General features: G+C 43.3%; 1 protein-coding gene across 4 annotated transcripts in view; it reads right to left on the bottom strand.

The window, feature by feature from the left end:
• Positions 1 to 24,126, bottom strand: part of FZD3 (frizzled class receptor 3) — a 115,931-nt gene that overhangs the window by 51,581 nt on the left and 40,224 nt on the right. For all 4 annotated transcript variants that reach the window (XM_037893834.2, XM_037893833.2, XM_007066913.4 and 1 more), the window contains exons 3-4: positions 4,096 to 4,292; positions 284 to 1,301 (exon numbers count right to left, since the gene is read on the bottom strand). In XM_037893834.2, the coding sequence (XP_037749762.1) occupies positions 284 to 1,301; positions 4,096 to 4,292 (1,215 nt within the window). The remainder of the gene's footprint in view (positions 1 to 283; positions 1,302 to 4,095; positions 4,293 to 24,126) is intronic.

The raw sequence follows: 24,126 nt of genomic DNA, 5'->3' as shown, positions 1-24,126 counted from the left end.
AAACTAAGAGAAAAGCATTATAAATCCCATTGACTATAACAAAAAGGTCATAATTCTCCAAGGCTCTGTCAAAAAGGTGCACTGCACATTTGTTGCATACACAGATTTTTTCTGTAATAGCCTTTTTGAAGATCAAATGCATTGATTAATACAACAAATATGGCAATAACCCTCCCCACCAGGAAGAGCAGCTGCTTTTCAGCAATAGATAGTTAAATCCCTACAGAATCCCCTCACTTCTCATTTCTTTGCATTCCTGAATATCCCGTATCAATTTCCTCACCTGATATGGGCATGGGATGTGATATTCTCTGCAGCGTTCTTGTATCCATGTTGTCTCCCATACACCTCGGAAAGCCTGCTCATAGAAATAGCAGCCAATTACAACCAAGAGTGGAACGAGGTACAGAACACTGAACACGCCAATCCGGATCATGAACTTCACCAGCTTGTCCTGGTTCTCTTTTTCTAATGGGATTTCAATGCGAACCCGATTGAGGGAGATAATGCCAGCGAGCAGCAGAGAAACTCCAACCACAACATACAGGCAGAGGGGGGCAAGAACAAAATATCGTAATGCATCCACATCATAGAGGCCAACAAAACACACGCCACTAATATTGTCACCTTCAATTTTATTCATTGCTAAAAGGATGATGGTTAGAGTTCCTGGAATGCCCCATGCACTGGCATGGAAGAGCAATGCTTTCTTCTCAATTGCTTCACTGCCCCACTTTGGCACAGCTGCCAAGAACCATGTGATGGTAAGAATGACCCACCAAACACTGCCAGCCATGGTAAAGAAATACAGCACCATGAAAAGCATGGTGCAAGCTTTGTTATGAGAGCCCTGTGTCACTGTGGAAGCCTTGTACTGCGCAGGGCTAGATGCATTGCACGCTACTCGGTCCTCAAGCAAAAAGCCAATGAAGAAAATTAATGACACCATCATGTAACAGACAGCATAAAATATAATGGGTCTTTCTGGATAGCGGAATCTTGTGACATCAATCAGAAAGGTTAAAAAAGTAAACAAGGTAGCAGAAAGGCAGACGATGGAAATCACTCCGATGAAATATCGGGCAAAGGAGAGCTCTTCACGCCTAAAGTACATATTTGGACAAGGAGGGGAACAGTCTTGTACCCTCAGGAAAGAATAACCCAGATCAGGGTCTATTTTCAACTCCCGGGGGCACCAAAAGCCATAGTCCCTCTGCACTGCCATTGGGGCCTCTTCTGTGGGCTCTCCAGCTAAATTGAGGTCTACGAGACGAGGGTAAGGCTCATCACAGTCCGGGAATCTAAAAAAAAAATAAATATGGGAATTATATATGTATATTTACCCATATTCTAGATATCCTGTTCTGCTTTATGTCTCTAGCTTTAGAAAACAACTGGATGGAAAACTAAAAATCGACACAAAAAGGTAATTCATGAATCATATGGACATAATTTCATTCTCCCTCTGTATTATTGGGTAAAGCCTGATTCAGCACAGCATTTAAGTAGATGCCTAAATTTCAGGGTGAGTAGTCTCAAACTTGACAATAGGGCTACTCACATGCTTAGCACGTAGGTAAATGCTTTGCTGAATTGGGACCTAAGCTCTGTCAGTGCGTTTAGTGCTGCAGACACAAAAGATGCCAAGTCTCCTATCATGAACAGTTTACAGTGTTTGTAAAAATGACCGCTTTAATTTGCCATAAAACAAGATTATACATTTCATGTTTTAATTTTAAAAAAGTTGCCAAGCAAAATATTATGGTAGTGGGCCAGGAGCACCTTAGTTAAGGCAGAGCTTTAGTTTTGCATCTGATAGCAGCTAAGTACTACTGGCAGCTATACACCTTTCTTAAAAACAAAAAGTGTATTCTTTTCTCTACCCAGTGTTGCCAAGTCGATTTTATTGCAAGTCTTGTAACTCTTTAAATCTGTCACTTGATTGCCCCATTCTTGCCTTCTCTCATGAAAGTTCCTATCCAAGGTGTACACCTCCCATTTCTTTCAATGAGGTGGATACTGGGCAAGGCAATGGCCATTTGATGAGAGTCTTTGCAAGCAGACAGTAGACTCTCTGGGAGTAAAGCTGTCTAGTAATATGGTCACCAACTCTCATAGTTTTCAGTAAGACTAAAGCCGCTATGGTTAGGTACCGAGACAGACACTGAGGAGACAAGGAATTGCGAGGATCAGTAGAAAAGCCAAAGAGAGGCAGCAGGAGAACATGGTGAGCAAGAGACTGAGCGGAGATACTGGTATGTGAAGAGCCAGGCATAGGAGAGCGCGGGATAGGTCAGGGTAATGCATAATGCAGTGGAAATATTTATGTGTAGGGAAAAAGGTTGAAGGGATTCAGGGGAAAAATAGGGTAGAACATGAGAACATGAAAAGGAGGAGGGACACTGAAGAGGTACAAGAGGAGAATGAGGGTGGGGGCTGAGAGCTATAGAGGAAGAGGGAAGGCTAATAGAATAGCAGCTTCCAACCCCAGAGGCTACAAGAGAGTAAGTGGAGTCCGCCTTTGAGCAGCCAGCAAGGAGGTCCAATTTTTATGTGCTTAAGGTTCCATTTTGAACCAGAGAGAGAGAGAGAGAGAGAGAGAGAGAGAGAGAGAGAGAGAGAGAGAGAGAGAGAGAGAGAGAGAGAGAGAGAGAGAGACAGACAGACAGACAGACAGACAGACAGACACACACACACACACTGTGGGTTGGTTCAAAAACTGGAAGAGAACAATTAAAAAAAAAGACGCACAGTTTGAGGGTCTGACTCATGACTTTTGAACGCTTGGCACTAACAACACTGTCTACAATACTATTGTACTTGTAATAGGAAAGTTAGATTACGCAAGATCTAAATTTAAAAAACAGTCTTTTTGGAAAATTAGGAATAAGTCACGAACAAAACCACCCCCCCGCCCAAACTTTTACGTATACTTGAAACTGGCAAAGAATGCTCAGTAGGACTCCATGTGTAGACCAATGCCACTTTTAAATGAACTAAAGGATAGAGAAAAAGGTTACACGCTGTTAAAAAGTAGCTCGAACAAGAGTTACCATTGGATTTCTGGAATGTTGACACTGAGCTCTCTTCCCTAGTTCCAAAAGTGAAAGCAGATGGAGTGCGTGGGATTTTCTGGACACAGCAGTTAGGGAATGGATGCCCATATTCTTAGGATGGGACCTGAGGAATAGGATGACTTGGAGGGACTAGACCTCTCTTCAGAGTCTAGAATTGGAGCAGTCTTTTCCATTAGGGTCTCAAAGTCTCCCCTGGATTCTCATCAGCACAAGGGAGCCCTTACAGTAGCAATGCTTTGGCAAAAAAAAAACAAAAAAAAAAACCGCAAGCTCTAGTCTGCCTTAAATTTTAACCTCACCACAGATCTACAGATCTTTAAGATCAGCTCCCTTCCCACTCCACTCAGGGGCCATTTCCTCTTATCTGTGCCCGTGTTTCATTATAGTCACTGGAGTGACCAATAAAAATCAAAGATCAGGAAGGAGGCAAGTTTCAGCTACACTCTGAAGCAGAGTGTGATCATCATCTGCTCAATGTGCCACAAAGCTACCGCCTTAAAGTAAAACGGAATTGTTTTGTTTGCATTCTCTCCAGGGGTGTTTGCTTTTTGAAATACGGATTTTTTTTAAGTGACATTTTACTCTCTCATTAAACATAAAAGATTAAAATGTACTCACTTCAGTTGAGTACAATTTTACAAGACTGGTTTAGAAAGTATAAAATGTCAGCTATGGCTATCTAGTACAGCTTTAACCAGACTGGTGCACTGGTCAAAACAGTGTGGGGGAAGAAAATAAAATGCAACTGGCATACTAATTCCCTTTAAAATATCACACTTAATTTAACCTAATCACATATAAATATTTTCAGCGTGTGGGCGTATGTGGGGAAATGAGAGAAATATGAAAGTAGTTTCCTTCCCAGGAAACAGGCAGATACACTAAACAAAGGAAGGAAAAATAGGGTTATTGTCTGTAGTGGAAACATACTGCTGGACTGGAAAAGAGACAGTTTAAAACATCCTGGAACACATTAAATTTTTTTAGATGGTGGTTCTGAAAAAACAGATTTGCTAACCTGCTGCATTCCATATCCTCTGGCCAAGAGACGCCAAACATCTCCATGAGTTTGGAACATTCACTGTATGCACGTTGACAAAGCCTGCGACATGGGAGAGTGACACGTCCATACTCCATACAGACTGGAGCATATAGGGCACATAGAAATGGTCGAAAATCCCTGGAGCATTCCAGATTGACCATAGGATGAAACGGCTAGAAAAGAAAAGAATAATTAAATAGTGGCAGACTGCAGTTTTGTGGAAAACATCAGCAGTAAGCCATACTTTGTCTTATGAATCATTCCGGCCTTTACCATCATTCTCCCAACCAAGAGCTGCCTTATGGAAGAAGTTGGGAACATCAACGCTCATATGCCAGGCTTCACTTAACGCAAATATAAGCATTTAAAAAAAGAGAGAGAAAGAGACCCCATGCTACACAACAGTATCTAAGGCCTGGTCTACACTACGAGTTTATGTCGGATTTAGCAGCGTTAAATCGAATTAAACCTGCACCCGTCCACACAATGAAGCCATTTTTTTCCCCAACATAAAGGGCTCTTAAAACTGATTTCTGTACTCCTCCCCAAAGAGGGGATTAGCGCTGAAATCGACATCGCTGTTTCGAATTAGGGTTAGTGTGGATGCAATTTGAAGGTATTGGCCTCCCGGAGCTACCCCATTGTGACCGCTCTGGACAGCACTCTGAACTCTGATGCACTGGCCAAGTGTACAGGAAAAGCCCCGGGAACTTTTGAATCTCATTTCCTGTTTGGCCAGGTGACCTCATCAGCACAGGTGACCATGCAGTCCCAGAATCGAAAAAGAGCTCCAGCATGGACCGAACGGGAGGTACTGGATCTGATGGCTGTATGAGGAGAGGAATCTGTGCTATCAGAACTACATTCCAAAAGACGAAATGCCAAAACGCCAAATGCCAATGGGGGGAGGGATAACTCAGTGGTTTGAGCATTGGCCTGCTAAACCCAGGGTTGTGAGTTCAATCCCTGAAGGGGCCATTTAGGGATTTGGGGCAAAAATTGGGGATTGGTCCTGCTTTGAGCAGGGGGTTGGACTAGGTGACCTCCTGAAGTCCCTTCCAACCCTGATATTCTATGAAAACATTTCAAAAAATCTCCGAGGCCACGAGGGACAGAGGCTACAGCAGGGATGCAACACAGTGCCGCGTGAAACTTAAGGAGCTCAGACAAGCGTACCAGAAAACCAAAGAATCAAACGGATGCTCCGGGACAGAGCCCCAGACATGCTGCTTCTAGGCTGAGCTGCTTGCAGTTTTACGGCAGGCGGGGGGGGGCAGGAAGATAAGAGGAGGCATGAGGCAACGCTGGGGCTACTGCGGGATCAAAGGGACATGCTCTGGTGTCTGGTGGAGGTTCATGAATGGCAGCAGGATCACAGACTGCCGCTGCAGCCCCTGTTTAACCACCCTCCCTCCTCCCCAAGTTCCATAGCCTTCTCACCCACATGCCCAAGAATGCCGGGGGGGGGGGGGGGGAGGAGGAGGGGGATCCAGGCACCCAACCATTCCACCCCAGTGGACAGCCCAAGCAACAGAAGGTTGTCATTCAACAAGTTTTAAAGTGGCCTCTTCCTTCCCTCCTACCCTCCTCCCACACCCCACTGGGCTACCTTGTGAGTTATCTCCCTATTTTTGTAATCAATTAATAAAGAATACATGTTTTTTTAAACGATAGTGACTTTATTTCCTTTGCAAGCAAGCTGTGATCGAAGTGGGGAGGGCAGGTGGCTTACAGGGAATTTAGAGTCAACCAAGGGGACGGATTTTCATCAAGGAGAAACAAACAGAAGCGTCACAGTACCCTGGCCGGTCATGAAACTGGTTTTCAAAGCTTCTCTGATGCGTAGCACTTCCTGCTGTGCTCTTCTAACCGCCTTGGTGTCTGGCTGCGCGTATTCAGCGGCCAGGCGATTTGCCTCAACCTCCCACCCCGCCATAAACGTCTCCCCCTTACTCTCATAGAGATGGTGGAGCACACAGCAAGCAGCAATAACAATGGGAATATTGGTTTCGCTGAGGTCTGAGCGAGTCAGTAAACTGCGCCAGTGACCCTTCAAACGTCCAAATGCACACTCTACCACCATTCTGCACCTGGTCAGCCTATAGCTGAACAGCTCCTTACTACTGCCCAGGGTGCCTGAGTACGGCTTCATGAGCCAGGGCATTAAGGGGTAGGCTGGGTCCCCGAAGATAACTACAGGCATTTCAACATCCCCAACAGCTATTTTCTGGTCTGGGAAGTAAATCCCTTCCTGCAGCCATTTAAACAGACCAGAGTTCCTGAAGATGCGAGTGTCATGAACCTTTCCCGGCCATCCCATGTTGATGTCGGTGAAACGTCCCTTGTGATCCACCAGTGCTTGCAGCACCCACTGAAAAGTACCCCTTGCGGTTTATGTACTGGCTGCCCTGGTGGTCCGGTCACAAGATAGGGATATGCGTTCTGTCTATAGCCCCACCACAGTTAGGGAATCCCACTGCAACAAAATCATCTAGTATGACCTGCACATTTCCCAGAGTCACTACCTTTGATACCAGCAGCTCAATGATTGTGTTGGCTACTTGCATCACAGCAACCCACACAGTAGATTTGCCCACTCCAAATTGATTACCGACTGACCGGTAGCTGTCTGGCATTGCAAGCTTCCAGAGGGCTATTGCCACTTGCTTGTAAACTGTGAGGGCTTCTCCCATCTTGGTATTCCTGCGCTTCAGGGCAGGGGAAAGCAAGTCACAAAGTTCCAAGAAAGTGCCCTTACGCATGCGAAAGTTTCGGAGCCACTGGGAATCATCCCAAACCTGCAACAATATGTGGTCCCACCACTCTGTGCTTGTTTCCCAGGCCCAGAATCGGCATTCCACGGCATGAGCCTGCCCCAGTAACACCATGATCTCCAAATTGCTGGGGATCACGATTTTAGAGAGACATGTGTTCATGTCCTCATCACCGCTCTGCCATCGCCTCCTCGCCTGGTTTTTCAGGTGCTGGTTCTGCATAAACTGCACGATAATGCGCAAGGTGTTTACAATGGTCATAACTGCTGCGGTGAGCTGAACGGGCTCCATGCTTGCCGTGCTATCGCGTCTGCTTGGGCAATCCAGGGAAAAGGACGCGAAATGATTGTCTGCTGTTGCTTACACGGAGGGAGGGTTGACTGACGACATTTACCAATAACCACCCGTGACAAATTTTTGGCCCCATCAGGCATTGGGAGCTCAGCCCAGAATTCCAATGTGCAGCGGGGACTGCAGGACAGCTACGCACAGTGCACTGCTCAGAATGTCGACGCTTGCCACGGTACTGTGGATGCACACCGCCGAATTAATTCGCTTAGTGTGGACGCATGCACTCGACTTTATACAATCTGTTCCCAAAAATCGACTTCTGTAACATCGGAGTACTTTCGTAGTATAGACATGGCTTAAGTGTCTACCACTGCTCTTCTAGGAAATTAACATTCCCCCCTCCAAAAAAAACTTGCTTTCTTCTTTTGCTTGTCTATAAAGTGCAGATCCACCACATATTGCTAGCTGCCTACTTACTAGGATCCCCTATGTTAAATTCTACTCGTAGTGTCCCACCCACCTTCAAGAGTGCTGAACAATGCAGGTTGCCTTTTGGGGTAAGGACACATTACATGGTTTTATAGTGTGATTTTAAAGACATTATTCCTAGTCAAAAGCTGATTATCTCTGATATAATAATCCTCATGTCCTGACTTCCTTCCCTTAGTCTTTCCTTTCGCAGAGCTAGACTCTGCATTTTTATTGCTTTTGCAAAGTACACATGCAGGATACTTTGTATTCTATTTTTCCAATTCATCTTATCTAACCAACTATGCACACTCTAGGCCAGGGAGCTGGAATTTCAGCTGTCATCACAACTGAATCCCTGGATGGGAACTGGGCTGAGCACGACTTGAAGTCACTGTCATTCCTATAAATTCACCAGTGGATATGAAAAGGCTAACTTCCTTTAACCTTCAAAAAGTAAATCTAGTTATTGTGAAGCCACGTGAGATGTGTCACAATTGCTGACCAGCCAAGTATTCAAGTTTCAGAGTAGCAGCCGTGTTAGTCTGTATTCGCAAAAAGAAAAGGAGTACTTGTGGCACCTTAGAGACTAACCAATTTATTTGAGCATGAGCTTTCGTGAGCATCCAATGAAGTGAGCTGTAGCTCACGAAAGCTCATGCTCAAATAAATTGGTTAGTCTCTAAGGTGCCACAAGTACTCCTTTTCTTTTTCCAAGTATTCAAGTTTCTTTGGGAGAGAAAACATTAATAATAAGTGGTAAGGCCATGAAATCGGAACTAGAGGGTAAAATAAGAAAGTAGGGGGCAAAACCAACAATGTTTAATTTCTTGTATCACCTCATGACAGGCATAAGTAATGCTGACTAACAGCAATGCTTAACTACAGCACTGAAGGGAAATCTATCACAATTAACCCAACACAAGGCTGTCTTAAAGTGGATTTCAGAGGTGAAAGGTTGAAAACCTGACAAGTTATTTGCTTTCTTGGCTACAAAACAACAGGCAGTGGACCGCACATCTTTTTCCTCCTAGGAAGCTGGAAGGAACAGAAATAACTACGGAAAACAAGGGGGTTATGGCTTATTAAAAGACTTTAAATGGATTCAGAACCAAAGTTGCAAATGTTATTAACCTGTGTTACTACATGATCTTATTACTTCCATCTTCATTTTTTCAGCTACTGTTTTTATGCTCACTTATGTCTGGTCTTTATTTAGGTGCCCAGCTCTTCAGGACAGAAACCATATCTAATTATGTTTGTACAGCACCTAGCACTATGGGACCTTTGGACACTGCTACTATCCTGTACTGTGACTATTGTTCTTCGAGATGTTTTGCACACATCCATTCAAGTGTGTGCATACCCAGTGCACGAGAGTTGGGTACCACTAGGGAAAAAATCTCCATCATGGCATTGCATGTGCCCAGTTGCCTTGTTCTCATGCACGATAGTATGAAATGCAGCTGCCCTGGACCCCCAAGTTCTTTCTTACCAGACCAACTCTGATACAGAGGGGAAGAAGGGTGGGTCGTGGCATGGACATGTGCAACGTATCTTGAACAAAAACTTACAGAACAGCTTAGTAACGGGTTTTTTTCTTTGAGTGATCGTACATGTCCATTTCGCTTCAGGTGACTAACAAGCAGTTCAATCAGGAGATGGGTTTTGGAATCTACCTCAACAATAACTGAAGAATCACTTGTCCAAACTTGGCATCATCTGTGCAATGGTGAGATATGCACCAATGACCAAGTTTCAGCTCTACAAATGTCTGATATAGGTACTTGAGCAAAAAAAAAGCTGCAAAAACTGTTTAAGATCTTGGAGATGGTACATTGGCAATGTCAAAGCACCGACGTATGCAAAATGAAATGCAGGATGAAATCCTCTGCGTTGAGACTGGAAGGCTTTTCATCCTGTCTGCAGCTGACACAAACAGCTGTGATGACAATCTAAAAGACCTAGTTCTGTCACAGTAAAAAGCCAAGGCCCTTCTAACATCCAAGGTATGTAGTCTCTCCTCATCCTTATGAGAATGGGGCTTAAGAAAGAACGTTGGTAAGTATATGGCTTAATTGAGGTGGAATTCTGATACTACTTAAGTCCGAAATTTCAGATGCAGATGTAAGTATACTTTTTCTTTATAAAAAACTGTAATGAGGGTCAACTACCAATGCTCATAACTACGCCACCCTTCTCAAGGACGTAATAGCTACCGAAAAACACTACTATCATAGAGAGATACAGCAAAGAGCAAGTTATATCGGTTCAAAAGGTGCACCCATTAACTTAGTTAGCACCAGACAAAGTTCCAGGGAGAAACTGGAACCACAATATTGGGATATAACCAACAACAGACCCGTAAGAATCTGACAGAAAGAAGCTTAGAAAACATTGAATGGCCCACATTTGGTGGGTAAAAAGCAAAGATAGCTGCCCTGAAAATGCTGATGGAAGTAATCAATAGGCCTTGCTGTTTCAGATGGAACAAACAATCCCAAACTTGTTGGAACACCCTTTGGCTTTGACTAAGGAGAATAGTTTCCATTTTAACAGGTAAGCGTATCTCGTAGATGGCTGCTATTCAGGAGTATGTTTTTTATATTTCCCTAAAACTCCACCTCTTGAGGCATTAACCATGATGTAAACCAACCCGTAAAATGGAGAGTTGTGGGATGTAGCAGGCAGCTGTGGTCCTGGGAGATCAGATCAGGTTCTGAAGGTAGTATCAAAGAAGCCCTGGCTGATAAGCTCAGCAAACTGGAGAACCAATGTTGGCAAGGCCACTGGGGGTGCTATGAGAATCATGCAAATGTGATCTTTCGTGATTTTGACCACCACCACCAAGGAGAGGAATGGGAGGGTAGGCACAGAGTAGTCTGTCTTCCCCTGACAGTAGGTAAGCATCCGTCAGATTCCCGATTGAGACTTCCCCTGAAATAAGAAAGTTGGCACTTTCTGTTGAAACAAGTAGCAAATAAGTCTATGTGAGGGACTCCCCTAGCTTTGAAAAATGAATCTCACGATAGCCCACCTGAGAGACCATTCATGATCCCAGCTCAACGATCTGCTCAGGCAATCTGCCAGCTGTTCTGAATACCAGAAAGGTGGGAGGCTTTTAAATGAATTACACTGGTGATACAAAACTCCCAAAGATGTATTGCCTCTTGACAGAGATGATCTGGCCCCTCCCCATCTGTTCATACAGAACATTACCCTAGTGTTGCCTGAGGACTCGCAGAGTCTCTCCCATGATGTGAGGGAGAAAAGCCCAACAGGACAGATGAATGGCACACAACTCCACACTTTTATGTGGAGAGCCAAATCTTGATGAAGCCACAGACTAAGTTGGTAGGTTTCCTAGATGAGCTCCCAAACCTAGAAAAGACATGTCCATAACCGGAGTCAACTGGGTAAGAGTGGGTCGAATGGAACTACCATATATAAGTTGGCTGGATCCATCAACCAGTCCAGTGAGGCTAGTACTCCTGCAGGAACTGGAATCAGCATGCCAAATGGGTGACAAACCAGGGTGTGTGCGGACTTGAACTAACCCTGCAACATCCTCAAATGAGATCTGGCATGCCAAAGCTTATACGTGTGAGGCAGCTTCTTAATGTAAAAAGCAGATGGGCTTTAAGATATATGGAAATGTTTAACATTGACTGGAATCTGATTCAAAGTAGGAATGCTCTGGCTGTGGAACAATTCAGAATCACCCCCACCAATTCTGTTCTCTGAACAGGGGAAAAGATTGCCTTGTTCTCATTAATCAACAGACCTATCACACTGAAGAGGGCTCAGATCCTGGATAAACTGACTTCTATTTGGATTGACCTTGTATCAGAGAGGTTGTCAGAGTAAGGAAATACTTATACACCTGCTTTCCTTAGGAATGCAGCTATCACTTCCATGCATTTTACAAAAACCCACAAGACAGTAGACAGGCTGAAGGGTTGGACTGTAAACTGACAAAAGATGTCGTTTATCAGAAATCTTAAGAATCTCCTATGGCTTTGATGGATTGCCACATGGAAATACACATCATTCAAGTCGAGGACAGTGTAGCAGTTGCCGGGATCAAAGGAGGGGATGATGGAGGCTAGGGTGACCATGTGAAACTGTATTTTCTTACATATTTGTTCAAATTGTGCAAGTCCAGGATGGATCTGAAACTTCCTTTTGCCTTTGGAAACTGGAAGTAGCATGAATAGAAAACCTTCCCTCACTGAAGAGGAGGGAACCTCTTCTATAGTGCCCAAATGGAGAAGACTCTATACTTCTTAGAAGAGGACATCCTCAGGAGAGTGGCCCCTGAAGAGGGACAGGGAAGGGGGTTGGGAGGAGGAATGGAAATAAATTGCAAGGTATATTCCTGTTCCACGGTACTTAGGACCCACTGATCTGTGGTAATATGGGATAAAGCACATAGAAAGTGAGATAATCTGTTTGAGAAAATTGAGGATGTAAAAACTGGAACATCATGATCTGGTACTCTGTTCTCAATAAGGTAGTCAAACAGACTGCTTGGGATTTCATGATTGTCTGGAGGAACCCACCGAAGAAGAGACCTAAGGAGGAGGCAATTTTTGCCTCATCTTCTAGATTGGTCAGGCTGCCCCAGTAGGAAAGGCAAATATCTCTGCAGAAACTGAGGAAGGAATTGCTTTGTTGTATGGAAAGGCATGGAGTATCTCATCCGTCCGATAGAAGAACGTAGGACCTTTGAAAGATATTGTCTGCTGGACCTACTGTGGAAGACCCAAGGATTGAAGCCATGAACATCTGCACACAGGTACCACAGATGCCATGGTTCTAGCCACCAAATTGCCCATCTAAGGATGCCTGCAGAAAGGTGAAAGTCATGACCTTGCCCTCATTTAACAGAGCCTGGAATTCCTATCTGGCATCCTCTGGCTACTTGTCTAAGAATTTCAGCTTATTATTCCAGAGGGAGAAGTTGTATCTGGCCAATAATGCTTGTTGGTTAGCAATGCAAAATAGTACACCAGGTATGGAATACATTTTTCTACCAAATATATAATTTTTTTGCATCCTTGTCCTTTGGGGGCAAAAGGGGGGCAACCTTGACATGCTCTTTCATAGACTGCCAAGACAACTAAGTAACTTTGTGAAGAATGGGTATAAAAATGTTCGTAGCCCTGAGAAGGGACTGATATCTTCTCTCAGTTCTCTCAGCTGTTATAGACAGAAAGGACAGCCTGTGTCACAAGGATTTGGTAGCCTCTAGTATGGCATCAAGGATAGGCAGAGCCACTCTAGGAGGCCCTGCTAAACCCAGAATGTTCACAAATTTGAAAACTCTCCTGGACCACCTCAACAGGGATATCATGAGATGTAGTGTCAGGGTTCCGTCCGAACTCTAGGGTACAGATGTGGGGACCTGCATGAAAGACCCCCTAAGCTTATTTCTACCAGCTTAGGTTAAAAACTTCCCCAAGGCACAAATCCTTCCTTGTCCTTGGATGGGTACTGCTGCCACCACCAAGTGAGTTAGACAAAGATTCAGGGAAAGGACCACTTGGAGTTCTTGTTCCCTAAAATATCCCCCCAAGCCTCTTCACCCCCTTTCCTGGGGAGGTTTGAGAATAATATACCAACCAAATAGGTAAACCAGATGCTTAAAAAACAGAACTTCATTATAAAGAAAAAAAAGTAAAAGAAGCACCTCTGTAAAATCAGGATGGAAGGTAACTTTACAGGGTAATCAGATTCAAAAACACAGAGGATTCCCCTCCAGGCAAAACTTTAAAAGTTACAAAAAAACAGAGATAAACCTCCCTCTAAGCATAGGGAAAATTCACAAGCTAAAAACAAAAAGGTAATCTAATGCACCTTGCCTTATTTACTTACTCTTTTTGCAATATTGAGACTCATTTTTGGATGATTTTAGGAGAAAGTTTTCTGACCTGATGCTTCTCTGCTTCCCCAGAGAACACACAAAAACAAAGAGCACAAAGCCTTCCTCCCCCACCCCCCAGATTTTAAAGTATCTTCTTTCCCCATTGGTCCTTTTGGTCAGGTGCCAGCCAGGTTATTTGAGCTTCTTAACCCCTTACAGGTGAGGAGGAATTCTAGGCTACCCTTAGCTGTATGGTTATGACATGTAGCTATTTTCTTTAAAAGATCTTGGTAAGCCCTATAGTCATCTTGGACAGATGAAGTATCCCAAGGAGCTATAGTCTCATCAGGTGATGATGAGGAAGAATGCAAAGGAGACTGAGGCTGATCCTCCTGCAGTATAGTGGGTGGAGGTTCCTAAACTTGCAATTATTGGAGGTTTGTTCGATACTGACATTGGTATGGACGACAACCTCCTTGATTGCCTCATGTGAGCTCATACATCCTGTCCAACCGGGCTTTGGAGCGGAGCCCGGAGCAGTGGAGCTGCAGGTTTTTGCCCGCAGCTGGAGCCGGAGCACAGAAAATCTCAACTGCGCCAGTTTTTTTTTTTTTTTTTCCATTTTCAATCCAAAATGAATGATATTTGGCAATAAAGTCCTAAAGGTGCCAAAAAGTTTCAGATTGAACAACAACTGATATTAACATCTACTTTATGTAATATGTCACAGTTATTCTCACTTTGGCCGAAATCAAGATTTAACGTACAGATACAAAATTACCAAGTTTTTTTGGAGATATGTTTTATTAAAGAATCAGACAATTATGAGACATCCGGCAACACTGTAGACTGCTCCCACCTTGTGCCAAGGTTAGGCGAGTACGTACTAACGTAGATTAGTTAGGTAGATAGATTAGTATGTGTGGATACTTTTTTTGTAAGGGTTGATCAATGAGAGGCACTGAGTGCTGCGAATACAGAAAAGTGTGACACAAGACGCAACATTTAAGGTATCACAAACAGGTATATTGCCCCCGCAAAAAAGCTTATGCTCCAATACATCTGTTAGTCTATAAGGTGCCACAGGACTCTTTGCCGCTTTTACAGATCCAGACTAACACGGCTACCCCTCAGATACCTTAATATATCAATAAACAAAAACTTTTTTTTTTTTTTATGTATCACAAGAGATATTAACCACTTAAGCTCATTTCTCACATGGGCTCCCGTTACTGGTACATTTGTTCATTTGTACATGCTCCTGTATCACTCTGGCGGACTTATTTTATAGGTCATCTGTTCAACAGTCTTCTGGTAGCTTTGTTTGTAATTTTAAATTTACTGAAAAAGTCACATGCAGCAGGCATATAAATATACAGTAAACATTTTTGCATAAATTAGGAGTGATTTTTGTGATATATCTAGAGTGATTGGAAAATGTCCAACACAACTTTGGGGGTGAATCCTTAGGTCACTTTAAGAAAAAACGTTTCTGTGAACACGTGTCTTAAAATTCTTCCTAAGGGAGCTACAGTCCCTTCAAGGAGGTGATGAAAACTTAATTTCTGATTAATATTTCAAAAACGCTTTAATATAAAGTAATGAAATTATGTCTGTGTCTTAGCGTGAGTATGTGCTACCATATTACATTATCCAAAATTATTTAAACCATAGGCATCCCGAACTGGCGGTTGGTCATTTTTATTTCATATTTCAAGAAAGGCTTGTTGTCGACTGACCCGGCTACGAGCGGTAATATTATGTACCACAAGTTAATTTTGGTTATTTATTATTACATTTAAAATTTATGATTCCAAAGTTGAAAAATAGGTAAAATTGTTTGTATCATTCGAAGTATCTAAGCAGATTAAAATTTTTAAACAGTTTTCTTGGAAACGGTTAATTATACAAAATTAAGAGTACCATTTTAATGCATGTTTTAGCATTAAATAATATTCCAGGGTCATATCTGTTAAATAGTTGAAGATTTAAAAAATATTAAATAAAATTGGCCCAGTCCCCACAGTTCACGACGCCTGTTTAAATAATTTTATTTGAATGATGTTGTATGATAGACCGTTGGAAATAAACTTTAATGGGAAAGCGGATTCAAAACTGCAAGCACAGTCCTTTTAGTAAAGAGCACATTTTCAGAAATATGTTTTTCCTTCATCAGGCTGGAAACATTGTACATGATAGAGCAAATAATAGATTCTATCTTGTATAACCTATACAACATGGATGCTGCTGTGCAATGGATTAATGACCCTAGCCTCATACTTTCAACATGGCTTCATGAGAACGACTCAAAAGTCCAATTGATGAGGTATAGTATTCACACTCTTCAGTTGGCAAGCTGGGATGGACTGAACAAAGAACATGCAAAGAAATTTCTGGCAAAAATTCAACAAGTCGTCAAACTACGAACCCCAAGTATTCAAAGTGTTCTGCTTGGATACTCTGACTCGCTGGGGTTCAACATTTGCGATGATTGATCGGCTTCTCGTTTTTCAATCTTACTGTGAACAAGTGGCTGCAGCTGGAACAAGAGAACTGAAGTTAACAAAAACTGAATGGGACAAAGCGAAGAACCTGCGAGACCTCTTGGCAAAGCCAAACCAAAACAACCATGAATCTTCAAGCTGTCGATGTAACCCTGGGAGTTTTAATGAAGGAATAGCGAAAACTGTCAAAATTCTTGCAAGAAAATGGTGGACAAATAGAAGGAATTCTGTCCTCCATGCAGAAACGCAAAGAGAAGCTTTTTGACAATATTAATTTCCTTGCTGGAGTTTATGTTGACCCACGGTATCGGATTCTTCTTACCTCAAGGGGAAATACCAAAGGCAAAGGAAGGGCTCCTTGATATTGCTCGACGACTCGAAAAACAAAATCTATTGCTACATTCGAACTCTGTGAAAGAGGTTGAAGAAAACGAAACACAACAAAAGGGGTCATCAACAATTGAATCTGCGGTTTTGGAAAGTTCACATCCTTCAGAAATAGCAGGCCTTTCTCAAACTTCTGTCTCCACTCTGAACTTGTTTGAGCGTCCATCCCTGAGACGTCTTCAGCCACCACAGGGAAATGGAGATAATTCAAGCACCAATTCTTCAGAAGATGATGCCTTCGAAAAGGAATTGGATAAACAAGGAAGACACCAGCGAGTTTCTGTGATTCATAATTGTAATGAAGCATTAGAGAGAAACTTTCAGGAAGATTGTGAGGTGATGGAGTCTATTGGTAGGCTAAAAGTTAAGTCTGTTTTTTAGGCCATTCACAGCTACTTACCCCACATTCAGGCTGCCTGTAGAATTGCTTCGAGCATGCCAACAACTCAAGCTAGTGTAGAGCAACTGTTTTCGGCTTTAAAGTTAATTTTAAATGATTTGCGGCAGGCTATGAAAGAGGACTTAATTAGTGCAATAATTTTTTACAGAATGAATTATGAATGATTCTAGTTTGTATCACTGTTGATGACATTTAAATTGTTTTAAAAGTCTGAACAAAAATAATGTTTTTTCAAAATTACAGTATGCACTTTTTTATTTAGTTAAAAATTAATCTGAGTTGTAGCGGAGCTGGAGCAGTCACTATTGGTGCCGGAACGGAGCTGGAGCGGAGCAATTCAAAAATTTGATTGCTCCAAATCCCGGCTGTCCAAAGATCTAGAAGTCTTAGGAACCAGGGAGGATCTGGAAATAGGAGGCATGCCCCATGGGTTCCAGTAAGGCCATGGGTATAGCATAGAACTCTGGCCACTACTGCTCCAAGGGTCCCTATCTCTGTCCCTCTGGTGGGTACCAATAACTAAATTTCTTTGAAGGAGAATGAGAGTGCTGCCATCTGACTCAAGAGGGGCATGTGAGCCTATCTCAGGCTCCAAGGATGACCATGAGTCACCTAACCATGTCAGAAACATGCTATAAATTGGGACTGGATGACAGGGGACAGATCACTTGATAAATTGCCCTGCTCTGTTTGCTCCCTCTGTAGCATCTGGCACCAAGCACTACTGGAAAACAGGATACTGGTCTGACCCAGTACAGCCATTCTTATGTTCATGTTGGTGTTGTGCCATCTCTCTGTACTTTTTTGTCTGGGGCTTGGAATCCTGCAAATCTGGCAGTAGTCTCTAATGTGACCCTCTCCAAGGCACTTAAAGGCGGCAGAATAAGCGTCACTCACCAGCATAGCTTTCTTACAGCTGGCACAAGGCTTAAACACTGAGATGAGGCATAACTCAGTACCAGGTGTCAGCACCTGTAAATAAGAGGGAACCAACACTCCAAGAAATAAAGGAAACCTATACTAATCTAACTAACAAATACCACAAATTATTTACAGAAAGAGAAGATAAATGCCCTATTGAGAGGATCCATGGGTCCTGAACCCAGGTCCTGGGGTCTCCAGGCAATCACTGTATCCCCAATGCCATTGGGTGAGTTGCCAGGGGCTGGCGGGCTCAGTGGCTAATGGAACCCTAACCCTAAGAGAGGCACTGCCCATAGCAGTCCTGATTGGAGGAGCGCCTGGCCCCACCCATCACTCTGGCTGTTCTATTTAAGCTAGAAAGGGGGCATAGGAAGTTGTCCATGCAACTGGTCCTGCTATACTGGACCCTGCTTTCTTGCCTGACTCCTGAGCCCTGCTCTCCAGGCACGATCCTGATCCCTGCACCTGTTCTCCGACTCAGACGCCAGCTCTGATACTTAGCTCAAATCTCTAAATTTGATTCTAGCTCTGACTCTCAGCCCTGGCATTCAGCTTCGGACTCTGGCTCTGATCAAGAACCAGGTGTTCTTTCAGACACAGCAGGACCCATAAAGCCAAGCAAACGCTGATAAAAGGGACTCAGGTAGGTGTAATTTAGTAGGACTGCCCCAGTAGTGCTGGCCATAGTTTGCCCCTGAAACAGGGCTTTCCTCCTTTCCATTCCCCCAACTCCCCCTCTCAAAATGGCAGCCACATATGGCCACATGCAATGTTTTGAACTAGCAGCTTTATTTCAAGAGCATGAAATGGCAGTACTAGGCAACTGTCGCCCCCAAAAAAACCAACCGAACACCACCAGAAATTTCTTTGCTTCAAACCACAGAAGGAGCAAGGAGTGCCCGAAGACATCATGATGCTCTTGAAACAGACCCAGATGCTAGAGCCCCTAGTTGATCAAAATACCTACACGGTCAGCAACCCAGCAGCCACTACACATCCTAAAGAACAATTCCTTTTGGCTGGTGCCATTCACCCCTTAACTTCCCCCTGCCCCAAGGGCCCCAGAATGCCATTTCTTCCAACAGCAGTATCCCTGGCATTCAACGCCATGGAACAATAATGAAAACCACTATATATACACACATATACACACACATACATACACACACCCCTGCTCACTGTGATGCAGCTGTATGACCTCAGCTTGCACTTCTTTTAAAAAAAAGAACACAACACATTTTTGTAAATGCTTTAAAAAAGTTGCTTTGTGAACCCCCAGATTTTCTTTGCCTCCCAACAGAGACGAAAATCCCCCAAAGCAATGTCCACACAGATAAAAAAAACTCATTGATAAACCAATGACTGTATGTGCATCACCACAAAAGTAACAACTGTGTGATTACTGCATACTGCTAAAGTGTGTTTCTAAAGTTTCCCTCAATCACACAGCACCTGTGGTGGCACTAAATTCATCTTGTATCAGGCTGCTCAAAGTCAGCAGACAGCTTGTCCACCTCATCCCTCCATTCTGGCAAAAGCATGCCCCCCCCACCCACCACACCTTTGGCCTTGCAGATGTTATGCAATAGACAATATGCATCAATAAAAAAAGAATATTTTCTTCACTGAGGTCCACACTCCTCATGAGATATCTCCTTCCGTCTTCCAGAAGGACACTTCACAACCATCCTGCACCAGCTCAGGCAATAGTTAAAACTGTCCTTGCTTCTGTCCAGATGCTCAGTATATGGCTTCATGAGCCTGGGAAGCAAAGGACTCTTGAGAATCACAGCTGGCATTGCAATCCCATTAATGTCAATAGGATAGTCTGGGAAGGATGTCCCTTCTTTCAACTTTCCAAAAAGTCCAGTATTACTAAAAATGTGAATACCGTGGACTTCCAGCTGATGTCAGTAAATCATTCACAGTGATCCACCAATATTTGCATAACCATGGAGAAGTACCCCTGTTTACGTACTCAGAGGAGAGGTCAGGGGGACCAATATAGGAATATGCATCTCATCTATCACCTCACCACAGTTAGGGAAGCCCATTGCATGAAATTCATTTCTTATTTCCTAGTCATCTATCATGAGAACTCTGAGGAGCAGGATATGCTTAACTGCCGTACACACCTGGATGACAACTGCCTCCATGGTAGCGATTTTCTAGCCCACAACTGATTGCCCCTGATTGGAAGTAATCCAGAGTTGCTAATTTCCAGACAGTGATTGCTACCAGTTTTTCACTGAAAGAGCCGCTCTCATTTTATTATCTGTGCGCTACAGTGCTGTGGTGAGCTCATCACAGAACTCCAGGAATGTGGCTTTTTGTATTCAAAAGCTCTGAGACACTGTTGGTTTTCCCAGACCTGCATCACAATCCAGACCTGTCACTTGATGCTTGTAGAATGGGCCCCAAACCACTGCTCCACCCTGTACAGCTGGTCAACAAATACCTCAGGTATTCCAGTTGTTCATTCTCATTTATTATGGTACTGCCTAAGGGCTAACCAAAAGTGGAGCCCCACTGTGCAAGGCATTATACAAACATTAGTATACAGTCCCTGCCTCAAAGAGCTTACAATCTATGATAGACCAGACAGACGCAGGGTGGAGAAAGAGTACAACATAAAAGCACAGCGAACCATATGATGACAAAATGTCATGTTAGTTCCACAATTTTTTGGGGAGGAAGAGAGGAGTTACCTAGGGGAGGGAAAGGTGGTGAGGAGGACAGAACAGGGTAGAAGAGGATAACAAGGGCAGGTATGGAGTAAAGTGAGGTAAAGAGACTCTGAGAGAAGAGGAGGGGGAGCAAACAGCCAACAGCACAGGGCAGAAAAGGTCAAGTCAAAACTGTAGGAAGTTCTCTGAATATCCAAAGGGCCAAAGGCCCCTGTTTTGTCTGTTTCTGCCACTACCAGCTGGAGTGTCTGGATGGCTCCACTCTGCAGTTTTCTCTCAAGTCCACAGGGTGGGAGGCCCCATCTGGATCCGTGCCCCGAGTGTCTTCCCTGCACAGTTCTGAGTCCAGAATGGGTGAGCCCAGCTGGACACCATTTTACTCCCTCCCCCTAGTGCACCAGTCCCTTCTTTGGCTCCTTCTAACCCTACCAGCTGGAGTCTCTCTCTTGTAGTCATACTCAGTACTACCACTTTGGTTGTGCAAACACCAAAAAGTGCCCTGCCCTGTACTTAAAATGGACAGGACAGCTCTGCTAATTAGTAAGGCATCCATGTGGCTGGTAGTAAGAGGACAGCGAGAAAGAAAAATGCTGCAAAAAGAAATAGATTATGGGATGGAACAAGGGGATTTTTGGGAATTTGCCCCCAAACTCCCACAATTTCCTGAAAGGAGTGATGGCATCTCACAATATATGGCAGCAGTCTCACAATAAACTGGTGCTCTAACTTATGGGGAATTTTTGAAGACAGCTGTGTACAGCACAATTCCTCCATTTTGAAAAGAAAGTGTAAAGATCCAAGTGGTCAAAAGGCAGCAAATGCACGTTAAATTTGTGTCTATAGGACTATAAAGAAAAGCCATCTGTTCACAACAGAATGGCTTTCTCACTTAATTTTTAATTCTTTAGTCCTGGTTAGAGGTACTGAAAAGGGTAGTTGTTCATCTTTTAATTTGCACTTCTACTAAATATGGTCTTTATGTTTTAGGAGCTGATGAATGCCGATGTGTTGTCGTGGTAACGATTTTCATTTGCAAAGATGTTAGAGTTCTGATCAGCCAGCTGAGACTCCTCTTCTCACTCTACACCCATGCTGTGATGGGCTCATGAGAATTTCTCGAGTATGGAAGGGGGCGGGGGGGGGGGGGGGGGGGAGGAAATCAATGCATCCAATTAAGATCAAATTAGTATCCACTGGGTATTATTTCATACAACGTTAAACCCAGGGCTTGAAAAATCTACTTGCCCAGGACCATTAAGAATCTTTTCTGGGAAAGAGCAAGCAACTTCTGCAGAATCAAAACTCCCATTAAATGAAAAAAAATTCTAGCCTTTTGATTGTAAAGGTAACCTCCAAACATGAACTGTGTGTAACCAGCGTCATGTCTGCAGAGAGAGCTCCAATATGCAGTGACTGTTGCGTTGGGAGATGGGATCTGCTACAGAAATTTAGTGCTGGGGGCGATGGGAGCAAAGGCTGTTATCCTCAATCTCTGGAGGAAGAGGAGGTATCACCCCTGGAACCACCCCAGCACACAGCTTTGCATATCATGGCCATCCACCAACACTACCCATCACAGAAGAGAGCATGTACTCCACTTCTGCCACCCAGCAAAGGATTCTATGGACTTGTGGGAGGAGAGGGGTGAGTAGCATAAGCTAGTCTATTTTTGGAGGATGCCCAGTAATAAATAAAATAAATAAATAGTATGTTGAGGAAGGAAGCAGCATGACTTATTTGGTGTTTGTTTTGGGGGAGGCGTGGGAGGGAGAAGTGTGGTGAGGAAGGGGGAGGCTGGCATTAAATTGGGGCACAGTTCAGCCAACAGGACAAAAAGTCTTCAGGACCAAGGAGCAAGGAATGCCTAGAAAGCAGGAGATGGGCCAGAAGGGGAATTAGTGTATTTCAGTTTGGCAACCAGGCTTAGTCCACGAACTAGTTGGTGTTTTTTCAAGCCCCTGGTTAAGCTGTTAGGGAAGAAATACACTTGAAAATGTTTGATTACCAAAGCTTTTCATTAGTGACAGGATAAAGATGATTTATGCAGTACCAATCACACAGGAAGTGATTCACCTTGAAGGCTAACACATTTGTATACTGTATTTCAAATAAAAATTGCCTAATATGCAATATTTCAAGCTGTATATAAAGTTTTCAGAAGTATGAATCGCCACAGTTTAGGACATAAGGAGTTTTCAAATAGCTACTTTATGGTTAACATATATAAGCACAGAGAAATTAAAAAGGGCTAATTTCTTGACTTCAAACACTTTTATTCCCACTTAAGTCAGTGATGAATTTGGCATAATGAATTCAAAGTTATGATCTCGCAGCATCCTCAATGCACATAATTAAGGAACAATTAATGCAAGGGTGAAAGTAGATGGACCAGTTGTGAACTTAAGACATTTAAAGCGTAGCCCTGGCAAACCAGGCCAGACTTTAGGACTTAGCAAAGCACTGAAATTCATTGCTGGAAACCAGTCCAGCTCACCTGTGTGTTAGTACGGTTAAGATCGGTATTGGACTTATAACAAGGTGTTTAGACTTTATGAAGTGCTTGTAAGTTGCTGCATGTATTAACCCTACTTATGTCTGTAACCCATGCTATAAAGGTAATACTTCAGTGTTTGATATGTAGCTGTAAAATGTTTGTTCTGAACTACAACTCAAAACAAGATAAAAAATTTACTAGAGCAAAATTCCTATTAAAGGAATTACCTCTTGCCCATCAGGAAGAACTATCAAAACTAAATGGGACATTGTGGGATATCACAGTACAAAGACTTTGCTATTTGCCCCTGCGCACCCATGAACAAGCTACATACAAAAAGGGCTTGTCCCATCAGCTTGAATTCTGGAGGGAAATAATATATGACAAGAAAATGTCTCTTTTTTACTGTTTGGACTGTCTCAGGGCCAAAGCTACAAAACAGATGCAGAGACCCCAGGGGTCAACATGGGTTAGCCCTAAAAGACATTCAGCACTTACAGATTACCACAACTCTTTCACCTTCTGAAACAACAGACTAACTCATTTATGACAGGTTTCAGAGTAACAGCCGTGTTAGTCTGTATTCGCAAAAAGAAAAGGAGTACTTGTGGCACCTTAGAGACTAAAGAGACTAACCAATTTATTTGAGCATGAGCACAAAGAAAATAGCATAGCTGAAGTCAACGTACTTCAAGCTACAGGTGAGTCTCATCTTACGCTGGGGTTACGTTCCACAGTCAGTGCGTAAAGCAAAAATTGTGTATAGTCAAAATTACACTGAGTGTAATGGCGGGTGGAATCGCCTGCACTACAGGTACAGTATTTAAATTATTTGTCTTTTTTTTTTTGTTTTTTGTTTTTTCCAACCATGCAAAGCTGAATTCACGCATGTTAAATGAGCGTTAGATGAGACTCGCCTGTACTTACCGTGGTGTCTTCACTGCGGTAGGTTTGCTGCTGCTGCTGCTCCCCCATCGACTCCGCCTACGCTTCTCACTCCAGTGGAGTACTGGAGTTGATGGAAGAGCGCTCAGTGGTCAATTTATCGAGTCTTCACTAGACATGATAAATCAACCCACACTGGTTGATCGTTCTGGGACGTAAGTGTAGACATGCTCTGAGGTACAAGTTGACCTGGGGTACATGACTGGTCTCTTGAGAACAGAAGCAACCTGAACCTTTTGTGATCTTTGTTGTATAGCAGGGTGGATT

Source organism: Chelonia mydas, chromosome 3, assembly GCF_015237465.2.
Source record: "Chelonia mydas isolate rCheMyd1 chromosome 3, rCheMyd1.pri.v2, whole genome shotgun sequence".
In the NCBI taxonomy this organism is placed as follows: Eukaryota; Metazoa; Chordata; order Testudines; family Cheloniidae; genus Chelonia; species Chelonia mydas.
This window is presented reverse-complemented; position numbering and strand designations above follow the sequence as displayed.